Source organism: Xiphias gladius, chromosome 23 (genome assembly GCF_016859285.1).
Source record: "Xiphias gladius isolate SHS-SW01 ecotype Sanya breed wild chromosome 23, ASM1685928v1, whole genome shotgun sequence".
NCBI lineage: Eukaryota > Metazoa > Chordata > Actinopteri > Istiophoriformes > Xiphiidae > Xiphias > Xiphias gladius.
Genome location: NC_053422.1, coordinates 14,748,538 through 14,765,206, shown reverse-complemented (window position 1 = coordinate 14,765,206; position 16,669 = coordinate 14,748,538). Strand labels below are relative to the sequence as shown.

The following is a 16,669-nucleotide window of genomic DNA, read 5'->3' as shown; positions in this document are numbered from 1 at the left end:
AAAAACCGTGTGACCGGGGCACTTATAGATCTGCTAAGAAGCCTCTTAATGGCACTGGGATTTACAAGAGAGGATAGCTGTGAAGGGAGGTCACAGAGGAATTGACAGCAGTTAGCCACACAATTTGATGTACTAATTTAATCATACAACTCAATATAATGCATAATGGAAATTACAGAATATAATACACTGGGCCATAAAGCCTTCTCCAGCTCATCTGCCGACGGAATGAAAAAAATGGTTTCTCTAACAACATTTGAAGGCCTAATTAGACTGGTTGTGTGTGTCCATGCACACAGTTTTGTAATTGTGAAACGTGAATTAGCAGATAGATCAGATGATCCCCATTTAGGATAATTAATAAATGTGACTAGAATAATGAGGTAGCTGGAGGAGGGGTTTGCTTTTTAATACGTTCTCTAGTTTTTCATATAGAGAGTGAGAGATGTAGACAAAAATCTGGATGAACACGCATTATCCAGCACCCTTGCCCAGGATAACAGGATGGTTGGTTGGTAACTTAAACACAGAAGAGAAGAAGGATACCACTGTCATATCTGCACTGTAAATATGAATCAACAGTACCACTAGCAGACAGTCAGCTTAACTTAGCACAAAGACTGGGGGAAATACCTAACTTGGCTGTGGCTACCAGCACCTCTGAAGTTCACTAGTTAACATGATCTAATTTCTTTAATCCATACAAACACCAAACTGAAGATTTCATGTGGGATTATGCCCCAGACTATTTCTTGGCTGGGCGCAGTATCTTGCCAGGCAGCCAGCAGAGACTCCAAATTAAACATACACTTCCATACAGACCTGACGAAGGAAATCAAATAAGCACGTTGAACTATTCCTTTAATTTTTGTCTTCACCTTGTTGGAAGCATCACTGCAGCTCTAGGCCAAGTCTATTAAACCTTCAACAGGGGCTGATGATATTGTCACGGTGTACTATTTCATAAGTGATGATGATGATAATAGTAATGACTTTCAGAGTAAAAATTACTGTCAGAGTAAAAAAAGGGAAAAAAAGTGCTTCTGTCTGACTCAACAACATTTCAAGAGTTGAATAGAGAGCAGGAGACACATCAGAAACCACCGCTTCATTTCCAAGTCATATCTCTTTCTCCCTCTGGGGGTAATTGCCAGGATGGCTGGATAGGGAGCCATTACCAAGAGGAAGAGGATATGGAGAGTGAGTCAGTGACACAGACAGCAGACCACATAGTAGTCTGCTACTGTCCAGTGTGATATTGAAGGAGAAAGACAACACAATATCTCTGATAAAAGCTTTAAAAGCTGATGCAACGCTCTCAGTATATAATCCAGTCTAGATAGACAAACAGAGGAGAGAATGGAAGACGGTGGTGTCTATTATGTTATTTATATGTTTCATAGTTTTTAGAAATACTGGGATACTGTTGGCCTGGTATGACTTTTTGAATGTTGTCATTTATTTCAAAAACAACTTAAAACCAGCTGAAGTTGCTTTTGAGACAAACTATCTCAGCTTGTGTGTGAGACCAAGTGCTCTTTTCTGCACTTTCACAGTCACTATCTGTGCTTCCTTCCCATATTCCTCCTCTTCAGAGCCTGTATCCAGGCAGGGAGTGCAGTGCGACGAGCTGGCGCCACCTCCTCCGTCGCTGCCTGCTCCACCTCGCACTCCTGCTCTATCACAGAGTCCTTCTCTGCTCCCGAATCCCCCTCTGAGTCTGTAACATCCACATCCAGCTCCGGAGAGGCTATGGTCACCACCTCCTCTGAGAAACGAACCCGGCGGTTCTCCTCAACTCGCCTCTGATCAAGAGAAAATAGAATAGAATAAAAAAGGGAAAGATGAACAAATAAGACATATTTATTTTTCATCATTCTAAAGAGTTATATTTGGTCTACGTAACATTGATTGCTCAATATTTTTGTTAAAGCTTGCCATTAGTTTCATGGAAGGAAAAAACTGTCAAATTCATCTACACGCATATATGAAATTTCTAATAAAAACTAAGAAAAAAGAATAATGAATTAATATTTATATGGGTTTAAATTAAGCATTTCTTACAAGGTCGCTCCTGTTTTTCCTTATATAGTCCTTTTTCAAAAAACTTCTTGAAAATGATCAGGGAATTATTCAGGATTTAACTAAACTATAAAATAAAGTGTTACCAGTATTTGAAAAAAAGACAATTTCATCTACAGATACATGTTATTGTGCAGACAAAGGTATCAAAATGTCTATAACTTCATCTGTTTTACTTTAATGATTTCCACTGGGTATGAAAAAAAGCTACTTTGATTAAATAATCAACCTTTTGAACAAAATTGTTACGCTCCACTTCAACCTCACGTAGCTGCAACATACCACATCTCCCGATTCCATACTACAGTACTTACCAACTGTTCACAGTATATACTAACTGTTAAAGTCTAGTGTTTTTTTTGCAGTTAGAATACAATTAATCAACATACTTTACTTTTTTATTGCAGGAAATGATGCAATACACGCTCCACGCAAAGGCAATCAAACTGATTATTTCTCTGGTTATTGGTTACATTGGTCATAAAATTCAATGGGTTTTTTTGTTTGTTTTTTGAGGTGTTTCTGGAGCTGTTTCACTGTCAACAGTTTTTGCAGCTGTGAGCAACTCCTCCACTTCCTTTGTGAACTGCATTGTGGGAGAACAGTGTCAGCAGGACGCTAATATGTCAGGGTTTAGAATAAGCATGTAGCATGGACTGTTTAGATAGCATTTTTACATTTCATGCCACAAGGAGGCACTGTGACACACAATATCTCACCCTTTTTGTCACGGTTTCCATAGAAGACTCTGAATCCTGGGATATGGAGTGTCTGAGGACACCCCGAGGTGCAGGAACAAAAGGATTGAAAGAGGACGGCGAGAGAGGGGTAGAAGAAGAGTTTAGGGTGTACAAAGGAATGAAAATATCATGTTTTGACTCTCCTGTTTCATCCATCACATGGTTGCTGGTTATGCCCAGTGAAGATATAGACCCCTCTATAAAATGAGAAAGAAAGAAAGAAAGAACTGAGTTTCCCATTTCCAAAGAACATAATTTCAGCCAAATGTGTCTGCTGCAAATGACAACATCTAACCTCCTTTAACTCAAATGCCTGAAATATCCGATTACTCAGAGTATTAGGTTGTTCTGACCTCTGCCTGTCGCTCTTCCATCACTTATTTTCTCAGTTTGAAGCTTCTCGTCTCCCCTCTCAGCTGACTGATGGTGTCTCTTTCTGTTGAGGTAGACTCTCTTTAGCGCTGAGGTGTTCAGAATGTATGCAGGCTGCATTTGAGACCAGATTACAGGGTGATCAACTCAATAGTCAAAGTAACAAGGTCACACAAAAAAAGGTAAGACTTACAGACATGTGGTCATGGGTGTTTTCCGGTTTTCTTTTTTTTAAAGAATATTACACACTAACCACCACTATGTGTGTGTGTGTGTGTGTGTGTGTGTGTGTGTGTGTGTGTTTATGGATTGGAAGAACAAAATTTTGATCAAATAATTTCCGTAAAAATGTTAAATGAATTATATGTGTCATCTAACCTCTACAAAGGACGGAGGTCTACATTGCTGACCCTGTCCTCTCTTTCCAGACTGCCAATCTTCCATTGGTTCTGATAGATCAGCGGCCGTGTGAACATGCTGCTGTTGTTTTCCCTCTGAAACGTCCATGCTGACAGATAGGAAAGCATCAGACGATATTTGTGCCGTCCTGAAATCTGAAACTGGTGATGACGCAGTGCCCCTGAAGCTCCATGGGTTGTTCCCACCTCCTTGTTGGTTCAAAATCAGAGATGACTGACTGCTACTGTGAGGATTTGATGGGATTTTGAGATGGTGCAGCGGCTCCTCTGGTGGGCTCTGATTGGTTGAGGTGGCTGGTAGGTTGGGGTTAAGGAACCTTGCCCACTTTTGACCTGTGACGATTTCCTCCAGTAGGCTGAATGAGCCCAGGCCAAACTCAAAGTCATTAGAAGACCTGCCACAAGAGTAGAGATTCTTACTGTCAACCAATCATATGGAAAAACCAAAACCATCGATGAGCCACCAGGTCACTTGTCCATTCATTATAATGAACATGAGCAGTGCAGTTTAGTTTGACTCAGTTCCACATACACTTTCCTGGTGCCATATACGTACAGCCGTGTCGGATGAGCTCAAGTCCCCCTTCATAGACTCCATCCGTCATGTTCCAGAGGTTTTGATTTAAATTTAATGGCATTTATACTATTAATTACATAAAGGTGGATATTGTTACAGTATTTTTTCACACAAAACACAGTGATCCTGGAATTGTCAATGTTAAGGCCTAGTTTCTCCGTTTTCAGTGGTCACATTTGTATCTGTACTACTACCATTTCAATTTCTCAGCTTGTTTTCTAACTGGTTTTTATGCTTTTTAAATGACAACAAAAGCTGTTCAGATGTTACAGCAGACTCAGTTTGGTGAGAAACCTGTGGAGTCAGACTGTTCTTGTTTGGTGGTAGTGTACTGCTTATTGTGACGGTAAATATACTACAGATCAAACTCCTATTTCTGTGTTTATTTTTCTCTTTAACAGAAATATGTGGATATATACAGTACTGTGCAAAAGTTTTAGGCACAATAGATGATTAAAGGTAATACCCTCAGAGAGAGTCTGATCGGTCCCAAATTGATTCTGTAGCACAACAACGAGCTCAAACATAAAGCCAGAGTCATAAAGAGCTATCTTCAGAGACAAGAAGAAGAAGGAGAAAAATATAAATAAATATATATTTGTGACTTGTTTTTAAAGACTTACGTCTTCAGTAGGAGCAAGTCTTTGAGCAAGGCTTTGGACGGAGCAGGAAAGTCAGAAAGTATTGAGAGACGGACTAACACACTGTTGGCTTTGGTCTTTTAATGCGATTTGCTGACTATGAGAAGAATATAAATTAACACCAGTCTTATCCTTGAATCACAAAGGAAAGAATCATCCTTTACGGGTGATTTTCTCAGTCTCAGAGTATGAGTGTGTTACTCCTACAGGGTTGGTACATCTGAGTACATTGACTCCAACGCTGCAATCTAGTACAACTTTGAGGCACTTGTATTTAACTTGATTGTTTCCATTTCATGCTACTTTATACTTCTACTCCACCACATTTCAGAGGGAAATATTGTACTTTTTACTCTACTACATTTCTGTGACAGTTATAGTTACTAGTTACTTAAAAAAACAAAACAAAATCAATAATAAGCACATAAAATAGGATGCATTGTTATAGTACATTAAACTACCCAGCAGAATATGAATTCATTCAACTTAGCACAATCAATACCATCACCAACATTAAAATGCAGCTCACACATTATAGCATCAGTGATAATATTATAATACATAATTATATAACACTGACAGGGGTTGTTCTGCATGCATAATGACTCATTTTGCTTTTGTTACTTGAGGTATAGTTTGCCAACTACTTCTGTACTTGAGTAGGATTTTGAATTCAGGACTTCCGTTTGTAATACAGTATTTTTACACTGTAGTATTACTACTTTTACTTAAGCATCTGAATACTTCTTCCACCAATGGCTGTGTTGGTGTTCACATATAAAATATATTATTAAAATGTCCTGAGACTGATCGCAACACATAAGTGTGACTGAAGATGTCTCATGACAGATGCTGTCAGTGAGAGGGTGTGTTTGGCACATCGGAGGGAACACACTGTGTAACAGCCCAGACCGACATTGCAGCTATGGTTGGCAACAGCTCAGAAATACCTCACATATCAGACTGGTGTCCCTTTAGGGACAGGAGAAGAATAGACAAAACCTTTAGCTTGTGCCATGATGACTACAGCACTGGTTTGTGTGTATTTTTTTTTACAATTTTAGGGAAGTTTGATGGTTGGTTACCTGATACACCCCTCAAGAGTGCTGTCCGCTGTGTGTGTAGGTGGCGGTTCACTGGGATCACTGCTGTCTAATGAAAGGAGGGTCCTTTCTTCCTCTTGAGTTGATGTATTGATGAGATTTTCTGCCCTCAGTACCTGCGTCTGAGGTGAAATCTGAAGTAAACAAGTTGCAGTTTCACTATTTCACTATTTGTTTTACAATAGAGAGTAAGTATAATCAAAATGCACTACTCACCTCAGTTCCTTGCTCACTCTTCTGGTCTACTCTCCCACCACCTTCTTTTCCCTTTTTGTCAAAACTCCCTGACCTGTCCAACCATCTTGCCTTAATCTTCTGCGTCCATCTCATTTTATTCTCAGATGATCGCTGTTTTCTTCTAGAGCTGCTGTTTGTTGTTTTTTGGCTACCTGCGGGAAACTGCACATCTTTACTTTGTGCCAAAGCTCCAAATCCTCCATTTCCTTCATGCAGCATTTTATTCTCTCGACTTCCTGTGTCAAGATTTGCATCCGTGGCGTTCACGGACCACATGTAAACTCTGGGTGTAAAGCCCTGATACTGGACCTGATTCTGTCCCAAGCTTGGGACAGAATTATTATTACCAGGAATGTGCCTTGTCATTGCAGAACTGCCAAAACTCACCCTGTCCCCATCAGTCCTCTCAAAGGAAGTGATATCAGCATCCTTGAGTGATTTAGCGGGAAACAGCTGCCCTGTTTTTACTGGGGTGATTCCAGGCGATGTGGCCTGTCCAAACACCCTGTTCTCACACGTGTCATTATCAGTGTTGTCTTCCTGGGAGGGGAAGGAAATGAGACCCCTGTCCATTTCGCAGACATGACCTGGTTGTTGTATCTCCTCAGTTTTGAGGCCAAAATTACTGTCCGCGGCAGAGATCCCAGACTCTTTTGAGGGGATACCATTGGTACTTAACTCAAAGCCATTTACAGGAATGTTTTTTACTTTCTGGAGGTTGGAGGTTCCTCGCTCTCCATCTTGCTCCGGTGTGGAAACAGATGTGATGGGTACAGATGTGTGCAGGAAAGGCTGGCCCTCTCTTCCTGACTGGAGCTTCAGTCTCTGCAGCATGGACTGCAGCAAGCCCTGACTGTCTGTTGGATTATGTGACTGAGACATTTAGGCACAAAACTGCTGTGTATCAAATCCAGAAGTCACATAAAGGCATATCAACAATGAGTACAAGTAAACACTACGATATAGTCCACTAAAAAAAGCGATGGATTCCACAGAGTCAGAAGACAATGAGCGAAGAAAGTATTTGCGTAAAAATTACGTTACCCCTGTGTCCAACTTTTGTTGTTAAGACTCCTGTGGTGGTTGTTTCCCTCTTTTTTCATTTTACAAATTTTCCATTATCCTATTAGCAGTTTCCATCGCAGATATCAAGACAGGTCCATTTCTTAACATTTAACTTCCTCAGCTAAGATAGAAATATTTCTGTTACTCTGCGTAGGCTGCTTGTTTTCACAGATGTTTCGCTTTCATACTGCTTCCATTCCTCCATAATCCTCAGAAGTTTCAGCAGCAGTTTCTCACTCAAAACAATCGCTGACTTTTGTCGTCTTGTGTCCCTTCAAAGTCTTTTTCTTTCATCAAATGTCTGAGGTTTCAGTACAGGAAGATTGTTTTAGTCACCCCTCTTCTCCAACAGCCATTTATATCACTGGTGACACGAGGAGAGATGGTGCATGGCAGCGTTCCTCAGATCTCACACACTAAAGCAGACCAACGAGAAAGACCAGTGAGGTGAGATAATTGTGCACTGGCAGTGACTCTCCCTCTCTCTGTGTCTCTCTGCCCATCTTTCCCTTTGCTCTCCCTTCCTTCCTGTTTCTCTACCCAACTCCCTCGCTCACACGTGGGCACACACCCTTTTTCTTCCCACTGTGACCCTTAAGTGGTAATTACAGGGCGTTTTTTGAGAGCCGCTGCTATTTATGTGTCTTCAAAATGAAAGAAATAGAAAATGCCTGCAATGACTTTTGGAATAATCTATTTCATATTAGCTCTGTGAACTCCATATGTTTTTTTAACTAAAAATGTAAACAGGCCTTTACTGTTGTTGTTAGTTATAGTAGAATCCCCTAATGTGACATGTTGTACTGGAGCCTGGAGAGTACTTTTTTTCTGGATGTTTTGTTTTTTATTAATATTTCTCGATGTTAGCCACCTGCTAACATTTGTGCATAAAGCACAAATATAAGCTTATGTAAGCATAAGCAGTGGTTGAAGAGGCAAAAGTGCTCTGTTACAAAGAAAAGTTCTGCATTCAGAACAGAACATTTAGAAGTATTATCAGTAAAATATACTTATAGTACCATAAGTAAAAATACTCATTATGCAGAATGGCTCCTTTCCTTGTATTGTATTATTGCATGTATATTATATTACTAGGTTATCATTATTAATTAATTACTGTGTAAGCAGAATTTTAATGTGCCTAGCTGAGGTTGAGCTATTTTAAATAATTTGAATTCTTTTGAACAGTTTAATGTTCATGTAGGAAAATATATCAAGTTTTTAAAACATTTTCATTTGTTTAGTTGTGGAAGTATTAATGAATGGGCCGACTGGGCAAAGGCCGATGGGCCTATGGAGTCGAGGGGCTCATGGGCTAGAGCCTTTGTTTTAAGGGACTGTAACATTTTTTATTGGAAATCAAATGTTCGCAAAGAGACATAAAATGATGACAAACTGGCACAAAATTACCAAAAAGAGATGCAAAATAAAAAACACCTACAAAGAAATGCGAAGGACTGCAGAGAGACACAAACTACAAACAACGCAACTGTAGATGTTTTCTGTCTCTTTCAGTCGGGGTTTCGTGCTCCTATGTAGGACGTTTAGGGGCCTTTTACATGTCTGTGTCCAGTGACCCGTTGTCTGACAATCTGCCCATGTGTTTATTATTTATAATCTTCATCTGCAGAAACTAGTAACTACAGCTGTCAGATAAATGTGTTGGAGAAAAAGCACAATATCTGTCTCTGAAATGTAGCTGAGTGGAAGTATAAAGTAATACCTACATTCACCAAAGCACCTGACTAAATGTACTTAGTTACTTTTCACCACTGGTGTAAGAACTAAAATCAAACTGTTAACAATACATTAAATGTTTTTGTACTTCACAATCACATCATACTGAATATTTTCAAATGTAAATTGTTTTAAATTTATATCTAGCATTGTAAATACCTAACCAAGTCTTTAGGCTAAATAAACATCTGTAAAATAAGTTATACACTTGAAGACAATCTACTGCTACTTCCTTTTTTCATCCTCAACTGCTGCCGTCTAATCGGAAGCCCACTGCGCATGCGTGTAATCACCAAGCCCCCTTCAGCTCCTGTCTCTCTGACTGGTCCACGGGGCGGAAGTGGGCAATGGCGGCGTAAACAACGCTAAGATTCGTGCAAGATAATGGTTAGTCGAGCCACAATCGAAAATAAATCTTAAAAATAAAACTACAACCAAATGGAGTATGTTTTCGGGGTATTTAGGGGTATATCCGCTCGGCTTGCGAATTATTAAACCCTCACTGGTTCACTTCTTGGTGGTGTTTAGTTTCGGCTAACTTTTAGCTGAGTAACGGGAAAGTAGTATCAACATTGCAGCGATGGACTGCGTCGTGACGGGAGGAAACGTGAAAGGTAGAAAATGTTTCCTGCTTTTTCAGCCCGTATCTCCAGCTATAAAATCAGTATATGAAATTAATTATCTGTTAATAATAATGGTGTTGTGTATGCGTGTGTGTGTGTGTGTGTATGTATGTATGTACCGTCCAGTGCTGGCCAAAGCCATCCACTCCCTGTCCAGGATAGGTGATGAGCTGTATGTGGAGCCTCAGGAAGATGGGGTGAAACGCTCTGATACAATCACACATACCAGAACTTCCTCCTGCCATGCATATATCTTGCTGCTTCCTGTTGGTGTACACTTTGCGTAAATGAATAGTGCTCATTTGTTCTCTTGTTTTCTCTCTCTCTCTCTCTCTCTCTCTCTCTCTCTCTCTCGTAGCTGGCCCTGCGGTCTGTGAACTCCTCTCGGTCGGCCTATGCTTGCTTCCTGTTCGCACCACTCTTCTTCAGCAGGTGCAGTCTGTGTATAAATTGAACTAAAATGTGTGTACGTGAGTGTGAGAGGGGGACAGAGTCCCCGGAACTTCACATTTTTGTGTGTCATTTGCAAGAGCTTTAAGCCAACTTCCCCTTCCAATTTTTTGTGCAGGTACACAATTCCCGGTGGACAGGACTTCCGCTGCAAGATGGCAATAAAGGTGTGTTGTGTGATAGAGATGAGCCATAGATCTTCAAATGCTTTTTATAATTTATGTCTCATGTTCGGCACATGCACATGGGCTGTGATTATCTCTGGCAGCCCCATCAGATGAGCTCAAGTACTCCATCATCAACACCATCTGTCCTTTGATATTACCAGAATTTTTTTTCATACAAAACTTACAGATCCAGTAACTGTTGATAATTCATCTCGCCTCCTTTTTTCTTTTGTTATTAGGTTTGGCTGAGTTTGCATTCATACTACCATTTAGAGTGGCTTAGAGAAGCGCGTGTGTGTGTATGTGTATATGTATGTGTATGTGTGTGTGTATATATATATATATATATATATATATGTATGTATATATGTATGTATATATGTATATATATGTATGTATATATGTATATATGTATGTATATATGTATATATATATGTATATATGTATATATATATGTATGTATATATATATGTATATATATATATGTGTATATATGTATATATATGTATGTATGTATATATATATATGTATATATATGTATATATGTATGTATGTATATATGTATATGTATATATATGTATGTATATATGTATGTATGTATATATGTATGTATGTATATGTATGTGTATGTATGTATATATGTGTATATATGTATGTGTGTATATATATGTATGTGTATGTATGTATATATGTGTATATATATGTATATATGTGTATATATATGTATATATGTATGTATATATGTGTATATATATATATATGTATGTGTATGTATGTATATATGTATATATATGTATATATGTGTATATATGTATATATGTATATATATATATATATATATATATATATATATATATACATATATACACACACACACACACATATATATAGTGTGTGTGTGTATATATGTATATATATATATATGTGTGTGTGTGTGTGTGTATATGTATATATATATGTGTGTGTGTATATATGTGTATGTATATATATATATATGTGTGTGTGTGTGTGTGTATATGTATGTATATCATATATATATTGGTGATTTTTTTTTTTTTTTTCAAAAAACATAAACCAAAACATTTGTATTTTTTTCAAATTATCTGAGCCAATCCACAGTCTTTCCATATTCCCCCTGGCAACTGCACTAACCATGTCTGGCTATGACTGATCCAACTTCCATGTTTCAGGGAAGAGCCAGATTAATTTCTTTTATGTACTCAACTTCAAATGCTAACTTTCCTTGTGCTTATCTTTGTGTGCATCGTGCATTTCCTCTCAGCTTCCGTGATGTAACAGTTGTACATGGCAGTAATTTCAAAAGCTTGTCACCAAGCAGTTGCATTGTCATATGTAAAAATGTTGGGCAAGTGGAAACTTGTAGATTTTAGAAATTAAAGTAAGGTACATATATGTGACCTTCACTTTAGAGTATTAGCTTAATGCCAGAATATTTTAGTAGGTCTTTTCCCCATATGTGTATTTATTTTTTCCCTTCTTATGTTCTTCTCTGCATGAGTCAGAGTGTGCAGGCTGTGTTCAGGTCTCTGGCGTCTCTGGAGAAGACAGTGGAAAAGTGTCACATCGAGCTGGACAAGCTGAAGAACCGCCTCACCTTCACACTGCACTGCAAACATGGTATCAATGCTTCACTTCCTCATCAGATGATTCACAATAATTTACATAGATGATTTCTAAAGGCCTGAGTCTCATTTACACTGGAACATATTTTATTAATTGCAGCACATCATTCATTCATTGCATTGCATTCTAAATGCATGTGTTTGTGTCTCGGTATTTTCTCTGCAGGCCTGCTGAAGACACATAACCTGTCTTTCCAGGACAGTGAAAGCTTACAGGCAGTCTTTGATAAAGACAGCTGTGCCAACGTGTTCAGGGCCCACCCCAGGTCTGTGAGATCTGTCTGCATTCTTTATTGTATAAGACTAGGTCAAAACCTAGTAGATGGCTGGACCGCCCTTTATCTGTTTGATTCTCTCCTACTGTCTGTGCTAACATATACATTAATTTAATACAACTGAATTCCCAATAAAGCTTTTCTCATTTACATGTTTTTCTGTTTCTGTTGTCAGACAATGGGACAAGAATGAAATACTGACTGAAACGTGGCCCATTAAGACTACATGTTAACCAGCAGTCACTTCCAAGCCATTTGCAAGCTGCTGCTCTGCACTGCTAAAATCCTGATTTTATAACCTTGATGTCATCTGACAAAATCACTATACAAATAAGTTAAAGACACGGCTGAGCTGTGATTTCGGCTATATTTACTTGTATAATGATCATTCAGTGAGAAAGTTAGACGCTCATTCAAGTCTGTGTCAGTTGCCATGCGGACAATTGAATGAGACGCTGAATTTGTCCGGGCCTTTGTAAAGAAAAGTCGCTGAAAGGGTGTAAAAAGTCGGTAAATCTAGTGACAAAGGCGCTAAATTGGCAACAGTGCCTGTAAAAACGCCCCCGATGACGTATTAAAAACTGTTTGCGCCGAATCATTCTGAGGGTAACAGCCAATGTGGAAATTCCAAAACTTGGCTGGCTGACCGATTGTGTCACTTCATCAGTCAGTCAGTCAGTCAGTCAGTCAGTCAGTCATGGATATTAGCATTTATAGGGCTGGCCCCGCTGTTGCAATCCAGCCGACAAAAAATTATTGTAGTAGTGAGAGTCATGCTTTGCTTCCTGTCTTGGACCCTCTCTGTAACATTTTTTGTTGGTTTGCAAATAAATTGAAATGTCTTTCATGTAGCTGTAGCGTATTGCTTTCCTGCTTTCTGTCCACCTCCCTCACTAGAAGCTCATGTTATGTTTGTTTTCCATTGCTCTCAGGCTGCTGGTGGACACAGTCGTGCACTTCCCTTCGTCTTTGGAAGAAGTGACTGTGTCAGTGAGTGATGAACGGATGTGGGTCAGGAACCATGTGGAGGAAGAAGCAGGTGACTTGGTCATCTGTTTGTTCACCCATCAATTACAAACTGACTTATTAAAGTTTGTTTGCTTTACAAAGTCAGAGCACGCTTTTTTTTTAATACAAATCTTCTTTCCATAAAAGAAAAAACAAAATAGAAAAATAAACATAGCTTAAGTGTATGTAATTATATTTACTAATCCCACAGCCCTAATGAGTCATTGTGTTTTAATGGAGCTTTGTAATACAAAAGGATATATACGAACCCAGTGGTGCCCTTGTGTGGTAGAAAGGCAGAACATAAGAACTGCAGTGTCTAGTCTTGGCTCAAATTAGGCAATAGAGGTAGTTTTTGTAACTCTGCAAGTTAACAGCAAAAGAATTTAAGAATATACATTTGAATTTTATAATTTTGAAACTTGTTGCTTTTGTCCTCCATTCACTCCTGCTTTTCTTCCTGTTTCCCTCTCAGAGCAGTCCAAGGCCATGCTGACAGAGCTGTGTCTGGCTTCAGACGAGTTTGACCATTTTGCTGTCCAAACTCACAACAGCGTCACATTTTGTCTGAAGGAGTTACGGGTGAGACAGAGGACAAAGGGAGGGATGACAGGGCGAAAGAATAGTAGGATAAGTCGGGAGAGAGAGGGTTGGGAAATTGACCAGAGAAGGTAGAGAAGTCCTTATGGGACATTGAGAGCAAGGTGGAGGAGGCTAAAATATGTTGTGGTAAGGTGATTTCTTGCATTAAGTTTTCTCATCATGAGGTTTGCTATGTCCTCTATTGTCATTTTTTCCTCAGGGTTTGTTAGTGTTTGCAGAGTCCACTGGTCTCCCTATCTCTATGTACTTTGATGAACCGGGAAGGTAAGCATGCTCAAATACCAATATCAGTTGATCAGTTTTTTTACCGCAGTGTACTGACATTTACATTTTGTGTGCACGCGTGTTTCAGCCCTGTGGTGCTTTCAGTGACAGACAGTGTCCTGGAGGGGAACTTTGTGCTGGCCACGCTCTCTGACGATCCCAACCGCCGTAAAAACAACACTGGACGGTAACACTTTTTTCTTGTCAATCAGTTGTCAGTCAGTCTTGGAAAAGGTCAATGGCAGAAGTGAAAATAGAGCTGTTTTGCCAATTATCCAAATAGTTTCTTCAGTTTTAATGTCAGGCAGGAAATTCTAGCGCTTACCCTGAAGGGATGCCACACCACCCGGTGGACATTTACATTCTCTGAGTGGAGAGTCAGTTGATCGCAAGTTGCAGGTGTTTTAGCCAGCACATTTGTCCAGCTTGAGCACAAGTGTTCTGCGGCATAGTCTGATTAGAGTTTGGTGTCACAGGCTTGTAGAATTGGCACAAATGGCCATTTAATCCTCAAAAATGTATTATAACATGAAATCTTACAATGCACAGTTATAAATGTGATGCATTGGACGTGAGTGAGGCCGAATTTCCACACTTCCACAATCTTCACTTATCATAAATGGAGCACAGGCTAAGTAATAGACGTGGGCAGGGGTGAGTGTTCAGGTCTGCCTCTCACTGGGTGGATTGGTGCTTTCAATTAAGAATTTTTTCAACTTGGCATTTTTTTAATGCCTCTTTTAAACCGTCTGTGATCTCTGTGAAAATTGTGTACAACATACTTCTCCAGCCTGCCTGCCAGCACACTCGGGGTTTGAGGGACACGACCTGTAGAAAGTAAATGGCACTTTTGAAAGAGTGTCTGTCTATACTTGGGTCTCCATACACCAGTTGTTGTGGCTTCTCTGCACAATAAGGGGAGAAGATTTTCTGCCTGATATCAGGACTAAAATCGCTATTCTCATGAACAGTACAACCTCCAGTGAGTTTCATTTTTTTAATTTATCCATCGCAAGCAGTACCTTTGATGCTGCTTAGCAGATTTTAAACAATTCTTGTGCAATGAAAAATCATCATGCATGTGACATTTTCATCATAACACCAGTACAACAATAGGGAGAAATGTCACTGAATTAATTTCACTAAAAAAGTACTTAAGGAAGCTGGGATCTGTTTGAATTTTTTTTTGCATTATGAATGAATGTATTTGAAAGCGGGCTGTCACTGAAGCTCAGCATGTCATATTTCTCTTCCAACTCTCAGAGCACACACACCGCCGCCTCCCCCTCCCGATGACTTCATGAATGATGACATAGACTCCTACCTCATCACCATGGATACCAGCATTGCACCAGGTCCTTTTGCTACAGGTTCAACCACAGCCCCATTAGCTGAATCCACATGTTCAAAACAGCCTGCTTTAACCAATCGCAAGACACGGATACACAGTGAGCGGGAGGAAGAGGAGGAGGAAGATGAAACGGCTGATTCAGACAAACCACCTAATAAAAAGGTATGGTTTAGTTAGATCAATATGTAACGAAAAGAGATGAGACAAAATCAATTTCCATTTGCATATGTCATTGTGTTTATAGTTCATCTTAATTTACCTGGAAAAACTGCAGAAATTGAAACCCACATTTTCATGTTGACGTGGGAGTTCACAAAGTACACAACTGATCTCAGTCTAGGTCTACTGATTACAAGGTTATTCCACTTAGAGAGGTCTGTGATTGGAACAAATGATTGCAATATTGAACAAAAACACAAGAGAAGTTGTTGTATGTTTGTATCTGCTGTCTCACGCATTCTCCAACTCTGGTTTCCTCTTGTGTTCTCATTGGATAACCCCTCATATCCCTTCTCGGACTAATACCCAAGGTGCTCCCGCTGCAAGCGCACCTTTTTTGAGGTTAAGATAAATTAAAACATATGTAATTTTACTGTCATAGCATCTGTGACGGCTCAAGACAAGCCTCAAACTGCCAAAACTCAAACACTTGCCTCGTAGTGGCATCGGGGCAAAAGTTGTGTAGTCAGCGCTAGGCCTCAGGTGACAAATGACTGGATGTTACTTGCATAAATTTCTTGTGGCTAACATTTGGATAAAATATAGTCCTATAATATTTTCCCCTTGTGTGTTGTCCTCCCACAGTTCTGTTCCTTGTTCTTTGGATCCGTGCTTCCCCCGTCTTCTCAGATGAGTACTCAACCAGTGACAACTCAGGAAGTGCTGGCAAGTGACAGTGAGGATGACACTTGAGTAGAGTGACAGTGGACTGATGGGATGTGGACTGAGAGAGATGGACTGACCTGAAAGTGGGTGCATACGTGTCTACTTTTGTTACTGTTACACCATGCCACCTGAACTACTTGAAAATGCAGAAATGGACATCTTGGACCTTTTATTTTCATCTTTACTGGCTTGTACAAGTGTTTTTTTTTTTTCTTTTTTTCTTTTTTTTCTTTTACCTTGACAAAACTGTGCAGAGGCAGAGTACAGAGCCAGTCTATTCCATCTTTTTATTGGATTATGATGTTAATGGTGGAAATCTGGGATTATGTGAAACTAGACATGAAGCACTTCCTGTTTATTTTTGTTTGGAGTGAGTTTCGGTTTGTGATCAAGGTGCAGCGAAAAAAAGTCCCTCCAAATAAAACAA

General features: G+C 39.4%; 2 protein-coding genes across 3 annotated transcripts; one reads left to right on the top strand and one right to left on the bottom strand.

Annotated features, from left to right (window-relative positions):
* Positions 1 to 123: 123 nt before the first annotated feature.
* On the bottom strand, positions 124 to 9,901 carry zgc:113229 (uncharacterized protein LOC550612 homolog). Of its 2 annotated transcripts, none has more exons than XM_040119822.1 (7): positions 9,716 to 9,901; positions 6,151 to 7,652; positions 5,917 to 6,068; positions 3,573 to 4,008; positions 3,176 to 3,308; positions 2,802 to 3,019; positions 124 to 1,805 (listed from the first exon to the last, which is right to left on the bottom strand). In XM_040119822.1, exons 2-7 carry the CDS (start codon positions 7,051 to 7,053, stop codon positions 1,560 to 1,562), a joined length of 2,088 nt encoding a protein of 695 aa, XP_039975756.1. In that variant the 5' UTR covers positions 7,054 to 7,652; positions 9,716 to 9,901; the 3' UTR covers positions 124 to 1,559. The 2 variants fall into 2 exon arrangements, with proteins under 2 accessions (XP_039975756.1, XP_039975757.1); XM_040119823.1 differs by having other exon boundaries at positions 5,917 to 6,056; positions 9,716 to 9,900.
* Positions 9,298 to 16,664, top strand: rad9a (RAD9 checkpoint clamp component A). The gene is made up of 12 exons (XM_040119825.1): positions 9,298 to 9,587; positions 9,723 to 9,793; positions 9,955 to 10,028; positions 10,165 to 10,213; positions 11,737 to 11,851; positions 12,023 to 12,122; positions 13,064 to 13,170; positions 13,615 to 13,721; positions 13,942 to 14,006; positions 14,095 to 14,193; positions 15,270 to 15,519; positions 16,162 to 16,664. Exons 1-12 carry the CDS (start codon positions 9,554 to 9,556, stop codon positions 16,267 to 16,269), a joined length of 1,179 nt encoding a protein of 392 aa, XP_039975759.1. The 5' UTR covers positions 9,298 to 9,553; the 3' UTR covers positions 16,270 to 16,664.
* Positions 16,665 to 16,669: the final 5 nt, after the last annotated feature.

What these genes read in the sequence shown, in the direction of transcription:
- zgc:113229 (XM_040119822.1), bottom strand. Translation starts at nt 7,053, where the DNA reads ATGTCTCAGTCACATAATCCAACAGACAGTCAGGGCTTGCTGCAGTCC. An exon ending in ACTCTTGAGGGGTGTATCAG is followed by an intron (nt 4,009 to 5,916) that starts GTAACCAACCAT and finishes CTCTTGTGGCAG; the next exon opens with GTCTTCTAATGACTTTGAGT. An exon ending in GACCTCCGTCCTTTGTAGAG is followed by an intron (nt 3,309 to 3,572) that starts GTTAGATGACAC and finishes TCTCAAATGCAG; the next exon opens with CCTGCATACATTCTGAACAC.
- rad9a (XM_040119825.1), top strand. Translation starts at nt 9,554, where the DNA reads ATGGACTGCGTCGTGACGGGAGGAAACGTGAAAG. An exon ending in GTGTTCAGGGCCCACCCCAG is followed by an intron (nt 12,123 to 13,063) that starts GTCTGTGAGATC and finishes CATTGCTCTCAG; the next exon opens with GCTGCTGGTGGACACAGTCG. An exon ending in TTTGTCTGAAGGAGTTACGG is followed by an intron (nt 13,722 to 13,941) that starts GTGAGACAGAGG and finishes TTTTTTCCTCAG; the next exon opens with GGTTTGTTAGTGTTTGCAGA.